Source organism: Eufriesea mexicana, unplaced genomic scaffold (assembly GCF_001483705.2).
Source record: "Eufriesea mexicana isolate 0111107269 unplaced genomic scaffold, ASM148370v2 scaffold14421, whole genome shotgun sequence".
NCBI classification, from domain to species: domain Eukaryota; kingdom Metazoa; phylum Arthropoda; class Insecta; order Hymenoptera; family Apidae; genus Eufriesea; species Eufriesea mexicana.
In genome coordinates, this window is record NW_016921875.1 from 2,043 (window position 1) to 26,499 (window position 24,457).

The 24,457-nt window shown below is 42.4% G+C and overlaps 3 protein-coding genes across 3 annotated transcripts; all 3 read right to left on the reverse strand.

Moving 5' to 3' along the window:
• Window positions 1-613: 613 nt before the first annotated feature.
• Window positions 614-3,317, reverse strand: LOC108553943 (ionotropic receptor 25a-like). Its single transcript, XM_017909044.1, has 2 exons — window positions 3,197-3,317; window positions 614-1,815 (listed from the first exon to the last, which is right to left on the reverse strand). Exons 1-2 carry the CDS (start codon window positions 3,315-3,317, stop codon window positions 614-616), a joined length of 1,323 nt encoding a protein of 440 aa, XP_017764533.1.
• A 6,234-nt stretch (window positions 3,318-9,551) lies between these two features.
• On the reverse strand, window positions 9,552-15,061 carry LOC108553944 (ionotropic receptor 25a-like). The gene is made up of 4 exons (XM_017909046.1): window positions 14,571-15,061; window positions 13,265-13,594; window positions 10,017-10,248; window positions 9,552-9,632 (listed from the first exon to the last, which is right to left on the reverse strand). Exons 1-4 carry the CDS (start codon window positions 15,059-15,061, stop codon window positions 9,552-9,554), a joined length of 1,134 nt encoding a protein of 377 aa, XP_017764535.1.
• Window positions 15,062-16,838: 1,777 nt separating this feature from the next.
• Window positions 16,839-17,189, reverse strand: LOC108553945 (ionotropic receptor 25a-like). The gene has a single exon (XM_017909047.1). It carries the CDS (start codon window positions 17,187-17,189, stop codon window positions 16,839-16,841), a length of 351 nt encoding a protein of 116 aa, XP_017764536.1.
• Between the last annotated feature and the right edge of the window lie 7,268 nt (window positions 17,190-24,457).

Sequence of the window (24,457 nt, forward strand, 5' to 3'; positions counted from 1 at the left end):
GAATTTTTTACGCTGCCTTGTAGGAATTAAATGAATTTTATGTTTCCGTTTTCATTAACTGCCTCGGGGAAATTCGTTCAATAATTCACCTATAATTCATATCGACACGTGTGCACATATGCGTAACAAATTTGCTTTAATTAACGAGGGTTCGATATAAATAAAATACGCTTTGATCTTTGAAAATGAATATTTTCGTCGTTTAATTCGATCGATAAATTACGAATGGGAGAAGAAAGAGCGGAAGACGGTAAGATATCGAGGGGAGAACGCGAACGAAATTTTCTGCAACTCTGTTTTAACACGTTAACCACTTGCGCTATAAAGACGTGCCACGCACGTCGAGATGCTTTTGGTCCAAAGTCGCCAGCGACGTGTATACCACGTCGATAGGCATTTGTCGCAGAAACAAAAACGACGTGTCCGTCACGTCGGCTAACAGTTAGCTCGCAGACGCGGTGCGATGTCAATGTAACGCTTTACCGCATGTTATATTGTAGAACGCGGCACGGCAACCGAAAGTTAAATCGTAGCGCAAGTGGTTAAACGTCACACCGGTCGCTAGGGCCCGACGCTAGACTTTCCGGCCCGGAAGGGCCCGCATGACGGCTAACTATGGCGTGAACGGAACGGCGCGTAAAATCAACATGGCGTTTAACGCGTTAACATTCGAACTTACCTGCAGTGGCTCAGTGACGCTCGCGTTCCAAAATCCACTGTCCACGGTATCCAAAACAAGCCCATCCTTTATGTCCACCAGATGAATGGACATCTCGAATTTAGCGTGATGCTCGCCGTTCTTTGACCCCCACTTAATTCCCGCATACGTCGGAGTCATGTTCTTATACGCCATCTTTAATTTATCGAAGAAGTTCAGCTTCCTCACCGGAGTATTAGTGTTATTGTACTCGTTACAGGTGATGTGCTTGGGCCTGATCGGCCATTCCCCGTCGTCCAGGGCCAATTTCATCGCTTTAATACCCAGGTGTAGCAAATCGTAATAAAAGGCGGAAGAAATAAACGGTTTTGACAAAGAAGATTCCAACGTGGGATTTCTCTGATTAATTTCCGGCTTCATGAAGAGGACGCTCATATTTCTGCACTTGCATCTCGGCCAAATATTGACTTCGGGAGTCAATAAAAACCAGCCGTACTTTTTACCAGTGAAATTCAAGCCTTCGGCAGCCTCCAGGGCTATATTAATGGTACTCTCGTCACCGAGAATGAAGTAATTGACGATGTCCAAGTCGCGTAACCGAAGCAATTGCTTCGTCATTTCGGTTACCTGTTGGGAGGCCTCGTTGATGACGTGCCGGGTGGGCACGTTCAACAGCAGACTCTTGTATTTGTGATCCATGATGAAATTATGGTCGTAGAGAATCGCAGCGTTTGTAATGTTCAATTGGACGCACAAGTGTCTAATTACTTCCGGTATTAAATCCGCCGGGGGCATCACCTGGATTAGATAGCCTTGCTGATCGGCGTTTAGGTTCCTCCAATAGAGGAGGTCCCCTTCCTGGCCATATTGCGCGGATAGCGTGGGAACTCCAACAGCCGCTGTGAACGAATTGGATATCTTGGCTCCTAAACCGGCAGTCGTTGTGTCTATCACTAAATCCGGAACATTGCTGTCACCCTTTTCCACGGCGGAGTTCCAGGAATTGCAAATATGATCCAGGGTGTCGTTTATGTCGGATTCGTTGATTTCAATGCTCCACACCTTACCCAAGTGATTAGGATAATTTTCCTCGACCCTCTTCAAGGCGCTTAGTATGCTGCTGTTCGCTACTTTGTTGGAATCATCGTTGATAATGACTACAAGAGAAATGGTGAAACGGGAGATCAGGATAATTAAAAGCTGTTGAAATTTATGTAGGAATGCTAGGAGGTTTGAGAGTGAATGCAAGGGAACACTTGGAACTTGGACTACCTAGCTGATGATGGATAATAGACAGCAGCCTAGGATTAAGGCCAAATGTTTAGAGTGACGTTTGGAGTGCACAAGGAAGGACGAGTGATCGCGTGCAAGGATCAAATAAACAGGTTATTTATGACAATATCGAATGCAAGTGAAGAGCAAAAGGCGTCTGAGACTTTAGGGTACGTGATCCATCGAGAGTGAGGCTATGAGAAATACGCGATTGAGAAACAGAGCATGAGTATGAAAGAAGACAGAATGCGAGGTTTAAATGAGAGTGCAAGGGTTGACCTAGGGCAGACCTTTACGAAATTTGAAGAAGAGATCATAGTTCAGTTATTAGTCTAGTCTTTAATTTATACTTTGCTCCTAAGTCTCTTTTACCTCGTAATAAAACATATATTCGAATAAATCAACATCTATTATTCCCTATTGCTGGAGAGTTCTAATCTCCCGCGCCATGTTGCTAAACGCTTCTAGCGACATCTGGCATTTTCATTCAAATAAAACCTAACGGTGGAAGTCACTTCCAAAGCTACCGTAAAGAAAGCACGTATAATTATTCTGACTGTGAAACATTATCCCAGTAAAACATAACCCATCCACTGTATTAAACGATACAGTCTATATTTACCAATCAAAAGTATTCCTACATTTATTAACCGTCTTAACCCTTTCGCTTCGAGCGCCGCTTATAGGTGGCGTCCACGAGATGACTCCTGGGTACAGGCAACCCATGCATCCGGCACCCAAATGACGCGTATACAAGTGCAATCTGTATACGTTTGCTTTATTCAGCATAGTTGTTATTTAAGACTTAGGAAAACGTACAGAAATAGGCAGAAATCACACGCACTGTGCATATTTCTGGCGCGCGCTTCCGTTCAGTGACGGTACTTCAACGGACTAAACTGCCGAAGCGAAAGGATTAAAATCTACCACTCGACTTTCCAAATTTAAAAACGAAAAATAACTTTGCATTTGAAATATTTGTGGCAGTGCTTGTCATAGAATATGTGTGCGCCGAGTATGACAGAGTCGCGAAAAGACAATCAGTAGCTGAATGACAGTCATTACATATAGACGTCGTGTGTGAGAGAGTCCCCGAGAGAAAATATCGCAGTTAGAAGCGAATCTATTTTTCGAGATTTAGTTATAATTTAAGTTGTGCTGTTATCGTGTTTAATAAATCTTCTTACTAGTTTATCCATTTACTCGCAATGTTGAAATTTGCAAGCTCGAATTTGAAATTTGAAATTGAACGGTTAAATTACTCACAAAGATTGACAGGCCTGGTCTTCGAAGATTCCTCATCGCTCGAGCCCTGTCCGTAAACTGTACATCTGCAGCAAAGTCCGAGGAGAACGCACACTGCAACCGTAAATCTCGCGATCCTCATTCCGGGCACTACAACCAATTCCAATGGTCGTTAACTTTTTTCACTTTTCAATTTTCAGGAAAATCCGTGCGAGTCGTTCTTCTTTTTCACACCTGCAGCTCCTGCTCTGCGAAACTTCCTCGAGGATATTTCTTTCCGTTCAGATGGGAGACTGCAACGTCGAAATCGTGGATAATTTTCAAACGATAAGTAATTGGCTGGTGCTGGAGCTCGTTTCGATCGCGTACGCGATGCGTCTCGAGGTCGGGATATCGCGTGCGGAAATCGGTCAAGTAACTGAGGGTGGTCTCGAAACTGAAAGCCAGCTTTCAATTGTGTTTGTCCATCGGTTGCCGCGGGGATGACCTAATCAATTCTTCCTATCAACGCAACGTGACTCTTCTCTCCCTTTCCCCTTATTTTTCCTCCAAAATTCCCGATCGACGGTCATCTTGCACCGACAGGTGAAGAGCAACCGGCGCTAGTGTCGTTAAGTCACTGCGAAGAATTTGCATGTTGCGCGTCGCGTGCCGCGAGATCCTCTTATCTCGTAATTGACCAAGCAATCGTTAGTTCTCTCTCGTCACGAGTACGCTGAAATACGTGCTGTTTAAAACTTTCGTTCCGTCCCGATATCGATATCCTCGTGACGCGCCATCGTGAGAATTTGCGACGTACCTGTCTCCATTTTTGCAAGGAAAAGTTTTTCTTCTTGCACCTCTTCCAAAAATCGAGAAATTAATTTGACGTCTCTTTATTTCATATTTAATTATTCCTGCCTTTCTATTTCCACGATGGAGGTCTATTTGCAGCACCTGTTTGCGGAATACGCGTTGTTTAAAATTTTCCTTCAGTCCCGATATCGATATCTTCGTGACGCGTCATCGTGAGAATTTGCGACGTACCTTTCTCCATTTTTGCAAGGAAAAGATTTTCTTCTTGCACCTCTTCCAAAAATTGAGAAATTAATTTGACGTCTCTTTATTTGATATTTAATTATCCCTGCCTTTCTATTTCCACGATGGAGGTCTATTTTCAGCACCTGTTTGCGGAATACGCGTTGTTTAAAATTTTCCTTCAGTCCCGATATCGATATCTTCGTGACGCGCCATCGTGAGAATTTGCGACGCACCTTTTTGCAAATTTGCAAGAAAAAAATTTTCTTCTTGCACCTCTTCCAAAAATTGAGAAATTAATTTGACGTCTCTTTATTTTATATCTAATTATCCCTGTCTCTACTACCATGGAGGTCTATTTTCAGCACCTGTTTGCTTAGGCAGGAGCTCTTCTCCTCCAATAGGATCGTGTTCCACGAGACACTGGATCAGAGAAAGAGATAGTCGAGGATTAGCTAATTGCCGTGGATGTCAACCGAAAATCTCAGGGTTTTAAGCTTCATCCCTGGGTTATGTCGCGACATGATAGCGGAGCTGATGGACAAACAGTGGCGCTGAAAGGAAACAACGATTTTGCTTCGTTTAACATTCGCCTTTCTCCGTTGTTCTTCTCTACGCCGTTTCGAGAGTTGTATATATTTTGACACACGCGCAGAAGTTACACAGGCTCATAGAAAACGTGTACATGGTGCTGTTGTTGTTGGAACAAAAATTGCTACTTTCTGTCTTTTATTTCCTGTTTACAAATGCTTCCTTCGTTCTCCATTTATTTCTACGAGAGAACCGCGTTTTCACGAAGAGACGTACTTTTTTCATTCTTGCGTGTAGCTGATAGCAGTACCAGGAATATTGAAGGCCGAGTATGAGGGCTGCGAGCGATATACCGAGGAGAATCAACAGGAATATAACAGCCAAATTGTCTAGGTCGAAGCCCGCGTTAAGGTCATTATCGGCCGGGCAATTCGCTCTCAAAGGACTTTCGTCCCACCATTTCTTCTCCAGAACACTTAATCTCCGTTCCATTGCCAGATGGGTAATCCTTTAATCAAACATTAATCGTTTCGCGTTAGGTCGAGCAGTAAAAGGCTTCGCGTATGACGGACGAATTAACCCTTTGCACTCGAGAGGTGAGCCTAAGTCACCGTTTAATCAAATTTGCAAGATCGATATTAATCAATATATCAAATTTAATGTAACGTAATAGTATGCGAGGTATCAAAATCGAATTTGGGCAACTTTCACCGCTGCCCATTGTCTTCCGGCGGGAGAAAGCTCTTCCTTGGAATTCTAGGAAAGCCTCGCCAAGGTCCAAGGACAATAGTCACAGATGGGGATGCTAGACGCCAAGCTGGGACGTCTGGACTGGCTATGGACACGCGAAGACAAGGCGACAGAGAAGAGACACGCTCTATAAAACAATAAGGGATGCGTTTTTGGGGCACTATCCGACCCCCATACGGAGAATAAAGAAGTTACTCAGAAGCAAAGAGCATAGTTTCACTGAAATCCTTTCCTACAGAAATAATACTAAAATTCTATCATTATACAATTCTTTACTTATTGCTCTAAAAAGTATCGTCAGTTTTTTAGTGAATCTTCGATTCTCTACTCTTCTCTAGTCAAAAAATCGTCGAGTGCAAAGGGTTAACCCTTTGAGTCACGGTTTAATCAAATTCCTTCACTTGACCTGGGACATTGCGGTCCTAGGGCCGCAGCAATGTGGGAGTTTACAAAGCAACGCAACTAACGCAACTGAGCAACGTATCAAAAAGCCTGAAAATAGGCTATCGGTCGGTAAGCATCGGCGACCAAAAGCCGATTAATAGGCTTCCGGTCGGTAAAGTGTTAACATATCAAACCTAAACTAACCTAAAATTGCATGGAATGTCGAAATAAAATAATTTTAAGTCTTAATTTATTCCGATTCCTTATTTACCGTTTTAAAAGTATCCTCTACGTTGCAGCAGAATGTCTTTGAATTGCTATTTCTCTGTAACCAAACTAATCACCGAGTACAAAGGGTTAATAGCAGCCATTTTATTCTTTTTATTCTTCACCAAGATTTCATTATATCGTCGTATCAGAATCGTTTTGTAGGGGTTTGTAATTCCGAGAGCTTCGGTTTGACAGCGATAAAATGATATTTAATCGAATTTGGAATAATGCCTGTTTGGGAAGAATATTTATCTTGGTGCATCGACGTGCAATTAGCGCGGACGATTTTCCGCAGAGTCAGTTCTAATTGGTGCGAACAGCAGCGGATTATCTAGACGCTTATGCGAATGATACAGCGAATATGTGGCGACAGCCGGTATCAATCACCACCTGATGACTAAGGGACAAAATCCAAGAGACTATACTCCTTCGCAATTGTTGAATTAGAAGGAGCTGGCTAAAACGTGGGCAAAATAAAACTGGTCGTATCGCAACAGGGGTTAAAGGCTTTATTTTAGAGACACTCGAGGGAGCACTTTCGACCGGGTACGTCTATTCTCGACAACTGACCTAGGATCTTTTTGGACTGTCTTCGACAGTTGGAAAACTCTCCCACTGCATGTAGACCCTTTCAGGCCCCGTCGAAAATTACCTGGGTCTACTCCAACATCTACCAAAATAAGATAACAAACTTGTAAAAGACCAGACCGAATTCAGAATAAAGAGTCTATCTTCAAACCTCATTTACGTCTTTTCTCTTACGATACACCTTGTCTATGGACAACGATATCGTGTAGTATACTTATTCGGCATAATTCGATCATTATAGATAGATTCATTATTATACTTTTACCAACGATATTTATTTATTTATTTATGTTGAAAATAAGATACGTTTTAACGTATATACAAATATCAATCTCTTAGGAAAAATAGATATACCCTTAACACTAGATTTACGAACCCGTTAATTTGATGGATAGGTTGCTCCAATTATACGATGGTGATAGATTTAGTTAACTTATATTAACCCTCTGCACTCGAGAGGTGACTCTCAGTCACCATTTAATCAAATTCTAAAGATCGGTGTTAATTAATATACCAAATTTAAAATTAGCCAACGATGCGTGGAATGTCGAAATAAAATAATTCTACTTATTCATTTGCATACGATTTCTTATTTACCGTTTTAAAAATATCCTAGAATTTATGACAGAAAGTCTTCGAATTACTATTTTCCTATAACGAAAAAATCGTAAAGGGTTAAGACTGTTAATATAATACATAATTACTTTTAAATTAAACTAATCGTTAAAAAAAAGGCACGAGGCTTTCTTTACCTGACAATTTCACAGGAGTCCGTAGAAATAGGTATAGAAATAGATAGCGTCCGTAAACCTAATGTTAAACTATGTTCAGGAATTAGATAAGAATTAGAGAACCAGGACGAGCTGCAATCGCATATCCTTTTTCTTCATTCTAGTTTTGACTCTGCATGCGAACAGTCACAATACATTTGATATACCTTCCTTAAGATAGAATAAAGATAGTTATTTCTTTTTACCCATAATCTCAATAATTTATTTATTTAATAATAATTTACGAGTAGTAAAACCCATTAGTGTATGAACAAAAAGTAAAAATCCATCAGTTTGTTAGAGAGAGAAAGAATATAGGTCAAGAAAGAATATAGTACAAATGACGATATAGCAGACTAAACTGCCGAAGCGAAAGGATTAAAATCTACCACTCGACTTTCCAAATTTAAAAACGAAAAATAACTTTGCATTTGAAATATTTGTGGCAGTGCTTGTCATAGAATATGTGTGCGCCGAGTATGACAGAGTCGCGAAAAGACAATCAGTAGCTGAATGACAGTCATTACATATAGACGTCGTGTGTGAGAGAGTCCCCGAGAGAAAATATCGCAGTTAGAAGCGAATCTATTTTTCGAGATTTAGTTATAATTTAAGTTGTGCTGTTATCGTGTTTAATAAATCTTCTTACTAGTTTATCCATTTACTCGCAATGTTGAAATTTGCAAGCTCGAATTTGAAATTTGAAATTGAACGGTTAAATTACTCACAAAGATTGACAGGCCTGGTCTTCGAAGATTCCTCATCGCTCGAGCCCTGTCCGTAAACTGTACATCTGCAGCAAAGTCCGAGGAGAACGCACACTGCAACCGTAAATCTCGCGATCCTCATTCCGGGCACTACAACCAATTCCAATGGTCGTTAACTTTTTTCACTTTTCAATTTTCAGGAAAATCCGTGCGAGTCGTTCTTCTTTTTCACACCTGCAGCTCCTGCTCTGCGAAACTTCCTCGAGGATATTTCTTTCCGTTCAGATGGGAGACTGCAACGTCGAAATCGTGGATAATTTTCAAACGATAAGTAATTGGCTGGTGCTGGAGCTCGTTTCGATCGCGTACGCGATGCGTCTCGAGGTCGGGATATCGCGTGCGGAAATCGGTCAAGTAACTGAGGGTGGTCTCGAAACTGAAAGCCAGCTTTCAATTGTGTTTGTCCATCGGTTGCCGCGGGGATGACCTAATCAATTCTTCCTATCAACGCAACGTGACTCTTCTCTCCCTTTCCCCTTATTTTTCCTCCAAAATTCCCGATCGACGGTCATCTTGCACCGACAGGTGAAGAGCAACCGGCGCTAGTGTCGTTAAGTCACTGCGAAGAATTTGCATGTTGCGCGTCGCGTGCCGCGAGATCCTCTTATCTCGTAATTGACCAAGCAATCGTTAGTTCTCTCTCGTCACGAGTACGCTGAAATACGTGCTGTTTAAAACTTTCGTTCCGTCCCGATATCGATATCCTCGTGACGCGCCATCGTGAGAATTTGCGACGTACCTGTCTCCATTTTTGCAAGGAAAAGTTTTTCTTCTTGCACCTCTTCCAAAAATCGAGAAATTAATTTGACGTCTCTTTATTTCATATTTAATTATTCCTGCCTTTCTATTTCCACGATGGAGGTCTATTTGCAGCACCTGTTTGCGGAATACGCGTTGTTTAAAATTTTCCTTCAGTCCCGATATCGATATCTTCGTGACGCGTCATCGTGAGAATTTGCGACGTACCTTTCTCCATTTTTGCAAGGAAAAGATTTTCTTCTTGCACCTCTTCCAAAAATTGAGAAATTAATTTGACGTCTCTTTATTTGATATTTAATTATCCCTGCCTTTCTATTTCCACGATGGAGGTCTATTTTCAGCACCTGTTTGCGGAATACGCGTTGTTTAAAATTTTCCTTCAGTCCCGATATCGATATCTTCGTGACGCGCCATCGTGAGAATTTGCGACGCACCTTTTTGCAAATTTGCAAGAAAAAAATTTTCTTCTTGCACCTCTTCCAAAAATTGAGAAATTAATTTGACGTCTCTTTATTTTATATCTAATTATCCCTGTCTCTACTACCATGGAGGTCTATTTTCAGCACCTGTTTGCTTAGGCAGGAGCTCTTCTCCTCCAATAGGATCGTGTTCCACGAGACACTGGATCAGAGAAAGAGATAGTCGAGGATTAGCTAATTGCCGTGGATGTCAACCGAAAATCTCAGGGTTTTAAGCTTCATCCCTGGGTTATGTCGCGACATGATAGCGGAGCTGATGGACAAACAGTGGCGCTGAAAGGAAACAACGATTTTGCTTCGTTTAACATTCGCCTTTCTCCGTTGTTCTTCTCTACGCCGTTTCGAGAGTTGTATATATTTTGACACACGCGCAGAAGTTACACAGGCTCATAGAAAACGTGTACATGGTGCTGTTGTTGTTGGAACAAAAATTGCTACTTTCTGTCTTTTATTTCCTGTTTACAAATGCTTCCTTCGTTCTCCATTTATTTCTACGAGAGAACCGCGTTTTCACGAAGAGACGTACTTTTTTCATTCTTGCGTGTAGCTGATAGCAGTACCAGGAATATTGAAGGCCGAGTATGAGGGCTGCGAGCGATATACCGAGGAGAATCAACAGGAATATAACAGCCAAATTGTCTAGGTCGAAGCCCGCGTTAAGGTCATTATCGGCCGGGCAATTCGCTCTCAAAGGACTTTCGTCCCACCATTTCTTCTCCAGAACACTTAATCTCCGTTCCATTGCCAGATGGGTAATCCTTTAATCAAACATTAATCGTTTCGCGTTAGGTCGAGCAGTAAAAGGCTTCGCGTATGACGGACGAATTAACCCTTTGCACTCGAGAGGTGAGCCTAAGTCACCGTTTAATCAAATTTGCAAGATCGATATTAATCAATATATCAAATTTAATGTAACGTAATAGTATGCGAGGTATCAAAATCGAATTTGGGCAACTTTCACCGCTGCCCATTGTCTTCCGGCGGGAGAAAGCTCTTCCTTGGAATTCTAGGAAAGCCTCGCCAAGGTCCAAGGACAATAGCCACAGATGGGGATGCTAGACGCCAAACTGGGACGTCTGGACTGGCTATGGACAAGCGAAGACAAGGCGACAGAGAAGAGACACGCTCTATAAAACAATAAGGGATGCGTTTTTGGGGCACTATCCGACCCCCATACGGAGAATAAAGAAGTTACTCAGAAGCAAAGAGCATAGTTTCACTGAAATCCTTTCCTACAGAAATAATACTAAAATTCTATCATTATACAATTCTTTACTTATTGCTCTAAAAAGTATCGTCAGTTTTTTAGTGAATCTTCGATTCTCTACTCTTCTCTAGTCAAAAAATCGTCGAGTGCAAAGGGTTAACCCTTTGAGTCACGGTTTAATCAAATTCCTTCACTTGACCTGGGACATTGCGGTCCTAGGGCCGCAGCAATGTGGGAGTTTACAAAGCAACGCAACTAACGCAACTGAGCAACGTATCAAAAAGCCTGAAAATAGGCTATCGGTCGGTAAGCATCGGCGACCAAAAGCCGATTAATAGGCTTCCGGTCGGTAAAGTGTTAACATATCAAACCTAAACTAACCTAAAATTGCATGGAATGTCGAAATAAAATAATTTTAAGTCTTAATTTATTCCGATTCCTTATTTACCGTTTTAAAAGTATCCTCTACGTTGCAGCAGAATGTCTTTGAATTGCTATTTCTCTGTAACCAAACTAATCACCGAGTACAAAGGGTTAATAGCAGCCATTTTATTCTTTTTATTCTTCACCAAGATTTCATTATATCGTCGTATCAGAATCGTTTTGTAGGGGTTTGTAATTCCGAGAGCTTCGGTTTGACAGCGATAAAATGATATTTAATCGAATTTGGAATAATGCCTGTTTGGGAAGAATATTTATCTTGGTGCATCGACGTGCAATTAGCGCGGACGATTTTCCGCAGAGTCAGTTCTAATTGGTGCGAACAGCAGCGGATTATCCAGACGCTTATGCGAATGATACAGCGAATATGTGGCGACAGCCGGTATCAATCACCACCTGATGACTAAGGGACAAAATCCAAGAGACTATACTCCTTCGCAATTGTTGAATTAGAAGGAGCTGGCTAAAACGTGGGCAAAATAAAACTGGTCGTATCGCAACAGGGGTTAAAGGCTTTATTTTAGAGACACTCGAGGGAGCACTTTCGACCGGGTACGTCTATTCTCGACAACTGACCTAGGATCTTTTTGGACTGTCTTCGACAGTTGGAAAACTCTCCCACTGCATGTAGACCCTTTCAGGCCCCGTCGAAAATTACCTGGGTCTACTCCAACATCTACCAAAATAAGATAACAAACTTGTAAAAGACCAGACCGAATTCAGAATAAAGAGTCTATCTTCAAACCTCATTTACGTCTTTTCTCTTACGATACACCTTGTCTATGGACAACGATATCGTGTAGTATACTTATTCGGCATAATTCGATCATTATAGATAGATTCATTATTATACTTTTACCAACGATATTTATTTATTTATTTATGTTGAAAATAAGATACGTTTTAACGTATATACAAATATCAATCTCTTAGGAAAAATAGATATACCCTTAACACTAGATTTACGAACCCGTTAATTTGATGGATAGGTTGCTCCAATTATACGATGGTGATAGATTTAGTTAACTTATATTAACCCTCTGCACTCGAGAGGTGACTCTCAGTCACCATTTAATCAAATTCTAAAGATCGGTGTTAATTAATATACCAAATTTAAAATTAGCCAACGATGCGTGGAATGTCGAAATAAAATAATTCTACTTATTCATTTGCATACGATTTCTTATTTACCGTTTTAAAAATATCCTAGAATTTATGACAGAAAGTCTTCGAATTACTATTTTCCTATAACGAAAAAATCGTAAAGGGTTAAGACTGTTAATATAATACATAATTACTTTTAAATTAAACTAATCGTTAAAAAAAAGGCACGAGGCTTTCTTTACCTGACAATTTCACAGGAGTCCGTAGAAATAGGTATAGAAATAGATAGCGTCCGTAAACCTAATGTTAAACTATGTTCAGGAATTAGATAAGAATTAGAGAACCAGGACGAGCTGCAATCGCATATCCTTTTTCTTCATTCTAGTTTTGACTCTGCATGCGAACAGTCACAATACATTTGATATACCTTCCTTAAGATAGAATAAAGATAGTTATTTCTTTTTACCCATAATCTCAATAATTTATTTATTTAATAATAATTTACGAGTAGTAAAACCCATTAGTGTATGAACAAAAAGTAAAAATCCATCAGTTTGTTAGAGAGAGAAAGAATATAGGTCAAGAAAGAATATAGTACAAATGACGATATAGCTGATATAAACAATTTTCTTAGAGATTTAAGATCTGGTTTTTAAACGAAGAGATACTATTGCCAAAAATTTGGAGGTTTGACGAGAAATCGTTTACAAGAATGCATATTCTATCGATAGGGTCTGCTGATTCAAGTCGTGCAATATTATGCTGGTCAAATCATAAAGATTTGGAAGCCTCTTCAATTTTTTGAAGGAACAAGAAAATTAATAAAAGATAATAATTTTGGACTGCGTATAATAGCGTTTATAATTTTGAGGAGAAACAAAAGGTCGGCAGCAATTCTATTGGAACCAGGTGCACTTAGAACCAGAAATAACTCCGACAAAGAAGGTTCTTCGACATTCTTTACTTTTATTTTATATCGTCGCGTATACTCGTGACAAATAGATCCACTGGATGGTACTCACGCGTCGTCGAGTTTCCTTTTTAGCGGAGAATCCTTCCGGACCGCGAAAGCGAATGGTTTCTTTCCAAACTCCTGACCAACCTGTCTCAAGTCACAGTTCGTCAGCATCAGGTATTTTACGGTCGTAGCTTCCGTTATAAAAGCGAACTCGAAAGTGCTGTTCGCTTTCCTGACCAGCTTCACCGCTTCCTCCACGCTGGAAGGGAAGCCAGCGTCTTTCATCGCGAAATACATCTTCGTGAACTTGTCCTCCAATGGATAATCCCACACGGCGTACTCGGATCTGAACCGTTCCGGCGTATTCTCGTCCAACGTCAATCGTCTCCAATTCCTATTTATAAGAGGAAAAAGAATTACAGTGTACCTTCCACAACGGCGTATCGCGTAAAACTGACTGTATCACGCGTATTTACATTTCGCTTCGTATCGCGGCTGTTCTCGAGCATCAGTCTGGTCTGTTTACCTCGCGTTGACGCCTACCGTTCGGACCCGGATTTCGTCGAGCTAAATAGCACGGGAAAGGGTTAACCGTTTGAGTCCCAAGCAGCGCGATGTTTAGATTTTATGTCGAGAAAACCTAGCACATTTCGAGCGTTCTCGACAGCTGACGGTGCGTCATCGACTGTCGAAGTCGAAGCGCTATCGCGCCATTTGGCATTCGTCGACATAAAATAAACGAAGCTTGGGATTTACTCGACATAAAATAGAAGCGCTGTCGCGCTGCTTGGGTCTTCTCGTACTCATTTAGAGAAAACACGGTCGCGCTGCTTGGGATTCCTCGACAGTGTTTTTTTCGAAACCCTCTGGGACTCAAACGGTTAACCCATTTGCATCCAAGCGCGGAATATTCCGCGAGCTGTGACTGTCGACTATCACCGAGCGCGGAATATTCCGCGAACCTGCGACTCTCTACTATCACCGAGCGCGGAATATTCCGCGAGCTCACGATGGTTGACTATCACCGAGCGCGGAATATTCCGCGAGCCTGCGACTCTCTACTATCACCGAGCACGGAATATTCCGCGAGCCCACGACTGTTGGCTATCACCGAGCGCGAAATATTCTGCGAGCCTGCGACTCTCTACTATCACCGAGCGCGGAATATTCCGCGAGCCCGCGACTGTTGGCTATCACCGAGCGCGGAATAATCCGCGAGCATTCGACTGTTTCTTATTACCATTTGCTAAATATTCTTCAGATGCGACAGACCACGTTTTAGTCGTCAGTTGAACGTCGCTGATGTTTCAGCGAGGCAGCTTAAGTAGAGTCATGATGCAAATGGGTTAAGAGAGAAGAGATCGTCTTACGCGTAGAACCAGCTCTCGATCTTCGTCATCCTGAAGAAGTATTCGAAGGCCGTGGAATTGGCCACGGTGGAATATTGGACTCGATACTGCTTCCTCAGGTCGTCCATGGACTCGATGTTCCTCTGCAATCTGTCCAGCGTCTCGTAGGCTGCCAGGTTGGCAGTGTAAGCGGCGACGATGACGAAGACGAACAGCCACCAGGTCGCGGCCACGATTTTGCCCGATAAGTTTTTCGGCATATCCCCACCACCTTGCGGGGTGATCGAAGTGAACGTGAACCAGAAGCACTCCTTGAACCAGCAGAATCGATCGTCCGCCTCGTCTCGATACTTCGCCCGATTGTTCTGGTAGCTAAAGGGCGAGTACCTCTCGAGAATATATAATAGAAATATCGTCAAGAGGAAAGCGAACGCAAAACCTATCCAGACCTCGATCTCCAGGATCATTAGGAACCTGAGGTAGGAGGTCTGCCTCTTTTTCTTCAGCATCATTATCGTGAAACCGCTTGGACCCTGGTACGGGATCGTGAAGTCTACGACCTGGACAGCGTGTTATTATTCCATTAAATCTACTGACAACGATTTTCCATGGGAAGAAAAACAACTATAAATACGGCTGATCGATAATACATTTCCCACGTAACTGGATTCGTAAATTGTACCCAATTTTTGAATAACAATTTATCAGATAGGCGCACAGTGGAGCCGATGCGCTAAAAAGTGACAAAAAGTGTCAAAATATCATTTAAGAAAAGTTTGGTTTTAAACAAAATTTCTTTTTCCAATAGTTAATTTGGACTATGGAGTATGATATAGTGCAATTTTTTTAAATATTCCATCATTTTTAACATTGATACGCGATTTTAACGCTAGAACTACCAACCCAGTGAAAATAACTGGTCCCAGAATTTTCCTTTTTGCAATCACCGAACACATACACCTGCTTTAAGAATAAAATTGCTATCAACTCGTATTAAGAAAGAACTGTAATCGATATATTCACTCATATTCATCGTACCGCTGAAATTACTATAATCTGTGCCCATTATCCATTAAAGATCGGTAGTTGTAGTGTTAAAGAGGTCGAGTTGCAATTACGCGAATGATACAACGAAATCTACCTAGTACATAAATTAATCAAAATTTCAAAGATCCACACGGTTAACCTTTTGCGACCGAGATCTTTTTCACTTGTAAAATAAAATATTTACAAAACGCGAGGTAACAAATATTCTGTTTAACGCAATTCCTGATTTCTGACTACTAATTCCCAACTAAAAGCGTGTCATCATTCCTCCGGTGACATTCGACCGCAAAGGGTTGGGATAAACAAACGTGTGTACTTTCTGTAAAAAATCGATTTCGGGACCCCCCTATATTTTTTGCACGTGCGTAATCCGAACCCGGAACAGCGCGACATTTCTCTGAAATTTAACGCTGCGTCATGCGAGGGTCTGCGGTGTACAAATATAAATGATACACGGTGTCTTTCTTACATCGATCGATAGTTTAATCCCCGTTTAACCCGGACTACCGTAAGAGGAAATGAAAAGGGACATTTTATATTAATACTTAGCCGACCGCACGCCCCAGAGCGAAATATACGGTTTCCATCACGCTCGAGGAACCCAAAATGCGCTGTCCACCGGGCATTTTTCGGAAATAACACGAACTGATTTTATGACTGATAGAAATTGACCGGTAACGGGTCGGAAGGGGGTCGGAAATACCGAATAAGTGTGAGAAGAGTCTTTATTTGGACAGCGCCACCCTACATAGAGATCTATACTGCTTCGAGGAAGCAGTCAGCCTATCAGTTTTCGAAGCAGGACTGAGTGACGCAATGGGTCCTCACAGGGCCTATAAAACCCTGGCTCAAGGGTTTGACGACACACTCTATCGATAATTCACCATCACGCATCTCGCAAGACTCAAGCCTCCTCATACTTGTCGCCAGGGAATAAAATATAATTCAAGTTTGAAGTCAAGTCTCTATAAACTCGATGCTTTTTACCACATAAGGGGCCTTAAAAATTGGTGAATTTTATTATACGCTGTGCTTTATAGAAGCAGTTCGTCAGTAATTACGAACAACTGCAAATGAAGGTAGTGTAAGTAATAACCGAAAACGAGAAACGCGTTGCTAAGGTCAAAATGGGAGATCTTCCAGCGAACAACTGCAAATGGAGGTAGTAATAACCGAAAACGAGAAACGCGTTGCTAAGGTCAAAATGGGAGATCTTCCCGATCAGTTGGGCACCGGCTTACTTTAAAATGGAGAGATCTCCCCGTTCGGTCGGCTAAGTGTTAAGACACTGCAAAAATCGATGGATACCTCCGCTCTGCTAGACGTGATCCATATCGGTCCCACGGCTATGTCCGACATGTTGTTCATTAACTCGTAGATCATACCGTTCCAGCGGCCAGTGTTCGGGTCCAAATCGCCGTACCGTCCATCGAGCGACTCCCTCAAGGTGTAATCGAAACCCACCAACGATCCGATGTGGTTCAAAAGATCGATGCAATATCCTTGGAAAGCTGCGGCGCTGTCGTTGTACATGACATAAGGCGGAGCGATTCCTGTTACCGCTCGATATACCGGTCTCCTTCCGTGGCTCATTTCTTACTTTTATCTGCTTTCTCTTGGCTTGGCCGCCGCTTTATGGCTCGAGATACAGGGATCTATCCAATTTCGGAGGAAGAACCAACGTCGCCCATTCTTTCCGAACTGTAACCTCGTGAAAATATCACAAGCTATCGCGATCACGTAGAATTATGTACCAACGTGGTACGTTGCTTCCAGTTATTAATACATCTACGTCGTAGATCGTTTTGGAAATTACCACGGAAATGCGAGAAATTGGCGAATTAATAAAGGAGTTATCTAGAAATAAACCTATATGACGAAGTTATTGAGGGATTGCGAGCAACGAAGGATTCTAAGAAAGGAATAATAAACTGTGGCATCGGTTTCGATTCACAATTAGGCGTTTAGAATGATGTCTGGTGTGCGAACGGATCGGTGACCACGTGCAAGGATTGTACGGATGAGATATTTATCACTGGGTCGAGTACAATGAACGAAAGTCTAGGAATGCGTCCGAGTGTCTGAAGTACCAGGCCCACCAAAGGCGAGGTTGCGTGGGAAATGAATGATCAACGAAGAGAGCTTGTGTATGAAAAGAGAGAGTTATTAAAGGGGTTATATCGCAAAGGAATAGTAGTCAGTGGAAACGGTGGAAAAATTGTATAGATCTTTATTGAACGGGCCTACGGTTAGAACTGGTCAGTTTAGGGCCACGCAAATCACACGACGTCCCCAGAAAACAGGAGGCAAAAGACACAACGCAGGGATAAGGATCTCCCCCACATCGCTAGGATGTAGAGTTTACTTTACTGCTTAGTTTTTATTATAACAAGAGTGTTATACTTTGACACATTGAGTGCGGTGTCGATTTTGCTATACTTTCTGCTCAGGCAGCAGCGAGTGAACATTAGTTTCACTCTGTCGTTTGGACTGTGAGAATTGTGGGATGGCACAAAAAGCAGTGGAGGCTAACAAAGTATTAAGAGTGATAGCAGAACGAATGGGTGTGCGGTCTTACTTCCAAGATCGTGTGTTTGAGAGTTAGAATCTAGAGAAACTTAGTGCAATATTTTAGTTAAATAAACCTGTTTTGTTATTAAAAAGAATTGCTGTTTATTACACTTGCAGATCTCTGTCTGCATAGGCTTAGTCCAGCAGAAAATCCTAATTATTGGAAAAAATTAGTAATCGTGTTTATAAATACAAGACTATCGAATAGAAACTAGCGGAAGCTTGATAAAACTGGGAAAGAAAGCGAGGAGAGAGCAGAGAGGACGAGTTTAAACTGCGAAAGTAGTAGTACGATTGGGTGTGCGGTCTTACTTCTAAGATCGTGTAATTGAGAGTTAGAATCGAGAGAAACTTAGTGCAATATTTTAGTTAAATAAACCTGTTTTGTTATTAAAAAGAATTGCTGTTTATTAGACTTGCAGATCTCTGTCTGCATAGGCTTAGTCCAGCAGAAAATCCTAATTATTGGAAAAAATTAGTAATCGTGTTTATAAATACAAGACTATCGAATAGAAACTAGCGGAAGCTTGATAAAACTGGGAAAGAAAGCGAGGAGAGAGCAGAGAGGACGAGTTTAAACTGCGAAAGTAGTAGTACGATTGGGTGTGCGGTCTTACTTCTAAGATCGTGTAATTGAGAATTAGAATCGAGAGAAACTTAGTGCAATATTTTAGTAAAATAAACCTGTTTTGTTATTAAAAAGAATTGCTGTTTATTAGACTTGCAGATCTCTGTCTGCATAGGCTTAGTCCAGCAGAAAATCCTAATTATTGGAAAAAATTAGTAATCGTGTTTATAAATACGAGACTATCGAATAGAAACTAGCGGAAGCTTGATAAAACTGGGAAAGAAAGCGAGGAGAGAGCAGAGAGGACGAGTTTAAACTGCGAAAGTAGTAGTACGATTGGGTGTGCGGGCTTACTTCTAAGAGCGTGTAATTGAGAATTAGAATCGAGAGAAACTTAGAGCAATATTTTAGTAAAATAAACCTGTTTTGTTATTAAAAAGAATTGCTGTTTATTAGACTTGCAGATCTCTGTCTGCATAGGCTTAGCCCAGCAGAAAATCCTAATTATTGGAAAAAATTAGTAATCGTATTTATAAATACGAGACTATCGAATAGAAACTAGTGGAAGCTTGATAAAACTGGGAAAGAAAGCGAGGAGAGAGCAGAGAGGACGAGTTTAAACTGCGAAAGTAGTAGTACGGAAGTGCCCCCGTGCGTCTGATAAGCGACGGACCAGTTCTACTTGCACGAGTCACTCGACCGAAGTAATTAACAGGCTAAATAAGCGGCGCTACTGTACGAAAGGGTAGCTGAAAACGATCTCGGGAGATGGCCGGAATTGTTACATTGAATTCGCAGAGTACACCTTAGTATTTACGACGGGAACATAAATGACAAAGTCCCGGGAAGTGGCTTTGAGTGTCCATTTCCGGACCAGCAGCTCGCTCAAACTTTCGCGTGCCGTCACAGAAACGTCTTTGAACGTCGGATCTTGAAGCAGAGGCGTTATTAATCTTCGTGGCTGAAGGTCTGCCACTATGCAGCGATCGCAATCGCGAACGACAAGCGACGCCATAAATTTCGCGGCTAAGACCGGTGCCATGGTTTTAGGTAATTAATGCAACCGCTGATGGATACGTGGTTAAATCTCCTTCTCCTGGGCTTTTATCCATGGACAAGCGAGTATGGCAGAATATTCATACGTTTTTCGCCACCGTTTGAATCGAAGAAATTTTACAAGCAGAACGGATCCGCGATTATTCTTTTAATATTATGAATTATTAACGAGGGGACGTGTAATGGCGATATTTATTCGACGAGCTGCGATGGCTTCGCTCATAAATTTTCAACTGGGAAGCTATATTTTTTAGTTGGTATTGAAATATGTTGAAATATTGGCAAAATATCGAGATGTATTGAAATATATGGAAAGACTGGAAAAATATCGCAATATTTATACAGTACTCGTAGTTTATATTTTTCGCATAAGCCATTGTCGAGATGTTAAGTTTCGAAGTGCGACACACCGTTAGGGTTAGTGTTACCCGTGTTCGCACTGTCAGACATCGCGTCGAGGGTTGTAGAAAAAGCAGTGACGCTGGAAATTTGAAAATACGAACACTTATATCTCTATTCGTTCGTGCAAGGGACTCGAGTGTCTTTCGAAATCGATTTAATCACGATTATAAAAATCTGCTATAAAGAATGTCCTTATTTAAAAATTATTAAAAATTCTCACACGACTGTACGTTTTGGTGTTTCTGGTTACCTGAGGATGAAATAAATATCGTCACGATACACGAGCGCCTGTCATCGTTCGTCCGAAATATTTTTCCGCGAGGAGCTATAATTCCCGAGATACGTACACGTTTTCCAGATAAATCGGGCATAGTGTATATCGTGTAAAAGACTGGCGAGAGATTTATAACCGGTTATAAAATAATGCACATCGAGTTGACCGAGGAAATCGCGTAACGAAAGCATGGGCGGCCTGCCGACCGGTAAATATCGATAGGGATAAGGGGGCACGGGTGGCCCCTAACGCGCGATGTAATTACGGATCTCATCGAGCCGCAAACCAGACCGATATTTATAGATCGATCGGTTATTAATTCGTCGGTAACCTTTTAGCAGGACCGATATCGGAATCGCGAATTTATTGCCGGTGGCAGCGTGCCGCAACAAAGGCGGACCAATTCGGCTTTGCCGGGGAATTAACGACGTAAATTTATCGTCGTTGCCGCCGAGGCTAGACTCGCCTCCCGTCGCTTTTTTCCCACCCCCGAAATATCCTCGTGTTTGCGCGCGACCCGCGTGCCCGCGATTAATAACCCCAAAAAACCATCGCGAGCCTCGAAAATTGGATTAAAAATTCTATCCGTCGGTTAAGGTTAGAAGGAGCGCGTGCGAGAACCGGTGGCTGTGCAGGCTACAGAAACAGAGGGACAACGAGGATAAAACGAGGAGTAGGAGGGAAAAAAGGCGAGGGAAACGTGGTCGGGCTTTTCCAGGCGAAGCAAACTTTAATTGCCGCGAGTCAGTGAATTCCGATAGAATAAATGAAAAACGCGGCACGCGGCTTAAAACGGCCGGGTCGTTTGATGTAATTCGATGTAATTCGCGGAGAAATTACCAACGATATCGTGCCGGGATTAAATCCGACTCCGGAACAGAGGTGAGCCGTGTTTCTTTCATAGCGCGGTAGAAAAATGACGCGGCTTCAAAATGGCCGCGAGAGTCTGCCGCCATTCTGACTTACCGAGTAGGGATCGTTTGTTTCCGGATCCGGGTCGTACCGACGCGTGAAATTCCTGTATAACAGGGTAACAGGAGTAGCTCGTACCCGCAAATTTTGTGGATCAGCCGTGGGAAGCCGCTGCGTCTGCCGGAAACTTTCGATGACTCGAGGAAGTCGCTCCGGTTCCGAAGAGGTGACTGTAAATCTTGGCGAGGTCTGATCCTCGGGCTCGCTTATGTTTCTATACTGGTTGCCTCGGCAATGACGCAGTGAAAGCTTACCCTCAACTTTCCCTCTACTTTCTCACCGCCTCTCTACCCCCTGCATTTTCTACCCCCTTTCTACCCCCTCCCTCGTTCTCCTCGTCGGTATCTCTGCTTGTCTCTCTGTCTCGTTCGCTGTTTTTTTTTCTTCCATTTTTTTTTTTTTTTACACAAAGTATTTCTTTCCCCAACAATGCCGGGCACTATAGTTAGGCGCCGTATTGTAAATCACCGGCGAGCTTTTTCCACGTATTCGCACGCAAATTGGGGCACCTTGACATGCATACACATAGATACGTTTGTTGCTTTCCATTCTTCGATTTTCCCGACGTATGATATTGTCTCCGTGGCTGTGCGTCTGTTCGGAGCACGTTGGACGAGAGTTGGCGAGAAAGAGAGGGAGGCAGACAGAGCGGGAGAGAGGAGGAGGGAGAAGTTACGAGCGAAAATGGAGTCCTTGACGAAGTGCCATCTCCTTTCTCCCTTCTCCTCCGCGAATGGATCTTCATTACCAAATGACATTACCTGGAAGAAAGAAAGGGAACATCCGCGGGGACCAGTAATTACAACCTTCTCGGTTGAATCTCGTTTGATCGTTGATGGCTTCGCGGTGTATCCAGGCTCCTTGTCTACCTTTTTAATTAACGACGCGATATTCGCCCATTTTCGGGACCCCCCTTCCCCCCGTCGATCGTTCGGCCGGAATATCGTCATATTCTCGATATAGTCTATTCCGACTTGGAACGTACGCCGAAATTCGAAATTGTCGGCTGTCGCTTTTTCGCTGGCCACACGTTAAGCTGGCTAATTCGGTTACATAGCCGTCATTTGGATGGGTCCATCGAGAATTAATATATCCAAGCGTCATTCTCATTCGGCTAATTCCGCGGATCACGCGCGCAGTGCGTAATGAGAGGCGATTTCTCGATAAATAATGTCCCGCGACAAGAGAGAGGGGGTGCAGCAGGGGGTGGAGGACAACCCCGACGCGTGTCAGCTGGGCCCAGTTCCATCGACGAAACCAGCGTGCATACCTCCTATGAATATAATATCCCGGACGGTGTCACTTTGACGCACTCCTGCTACTCTAATTGAAATCGTTAAATTAATTGGAACGCGCTCTCGATAAATTTCATTTGCCTCCGCGGCGATAGCCGCCCGTTTATTTACCATTTCTCTGGCGGTCGCGTAATTCTTTTAAGCGCGACCTCTTTAGCCGACGACGCGCAGCGAACGAGCGAAATTCATGCGAAGTGCCATTCTGGAAGCGACGCGCTCTCCAGGCTTGACGAGAAAGATCAAACGTGACGCGATTTATGTACTTATGGTAATATCCGGATTACGAATGACCAGCAGCGAGTGTCTGACGCTTACAGCGAAGGGAAATATGGCCTTCATGTTCGCGAAAAATCGCGAGTACTCGAGGTCTTTTACGAGAACTTCGTTGCTAAATAAAATTGTAGCGACCATCGTTCTCGCTCTCGCCGCTAGATGGATTCCGACTCGAAGGACTTTCTCGCAAGTCCTCGGAAAGAATCCGCTTTCTATACATGTAACTTCCAGACCTTTCAATAGTATCCCTGTCTACTAACAGGCCCAATTCGTAATATTTGTATTACGAATGACTTAGACAGCGAGTGTTCTGACGCTTTTAGAAGTGAAGAGAAATATAACCTCCATGTTCGAGAAAAATTGCGAGTGCTTCGAGGTCTTTTATATATGAAAGCTTCGTTACTAAATAAAAGCGTAGCGATCATCATTCTCATCCTCGCCGCTAGATGGATTCCCACTTCGAGGACTTTCTCGCAAGTTCTTGGAAAACCTCCAATTCCTATATATATAACTTCCTGATCCTTCTAATAGTATTCCGGTCTATAAGGCCAGGACTTGCTAAAGGGGGTATTTAGGTCCTTATTAATGAGTCCAGTAGCAGGCCCAGGACCGAAATGCATCCATTCCTTTTCCTTTCCCTTCTAGTACCATATACCATGAGTATATATAAGTACCATAAGGATACTTGCGACCAGCCGAAATCTCAACAAACCGTGGGGGGACCCCCCTATAAAAGGAAGGAGATTATTGAACCAAGAAATGCTTCGAATTTGTTAAAATGGCGTCTCAACGGAGGTTGTCCCTAAAGTAAATGATAAATATATTCCAATTTTCCAGACGTCTTTAAAGACAAAGTGTAAATAATAAATAGAGGAAAGAAAAGAAAATATTTCAACGATCATTATGTCATCCAAGACCATTCGAAATTCCCGTGGAGATAAATGTTGTCAATTTAATCTGCCATCAGCGGAATCGTTCTTTCGTTTAGAGAAACTCTGTCTCTTAATATAAGCTCTCTTATCTAAGTGATTTATGAGAGCAACGTAGTTCAAAAGGAAACTACGCGTAGTCTAATATCCAGGAGAATATCAGAAACGACCCTCGAGGCATGCTTACTCTCGCCAGCAATTATGGAAATAAAGACTATCGTTATCGCCAATTTATTTCTCAATGTGCACACGCGCTTCCATCTTGGAAGGAAACCTTGACTCTTCGAGGTCCCGAGGCACTTCCCTACATTGTTTTTCCACGGAGCAGAAAACATTTCTCGTCGAGAATTAAACGCGAAATTAGTCCTCGTGATATTCCGGAGAATTTTAACATTCGCAGTAACCATTCGAGTTCCCATTGAACATGATTAATAGCCCGCTCGAGGACTTCCGAACTAGGCAACTATTTCGCAGAGGATCTATTAGAGCCTTAGTAAGCTATAAACGATCGAAATGCAAAC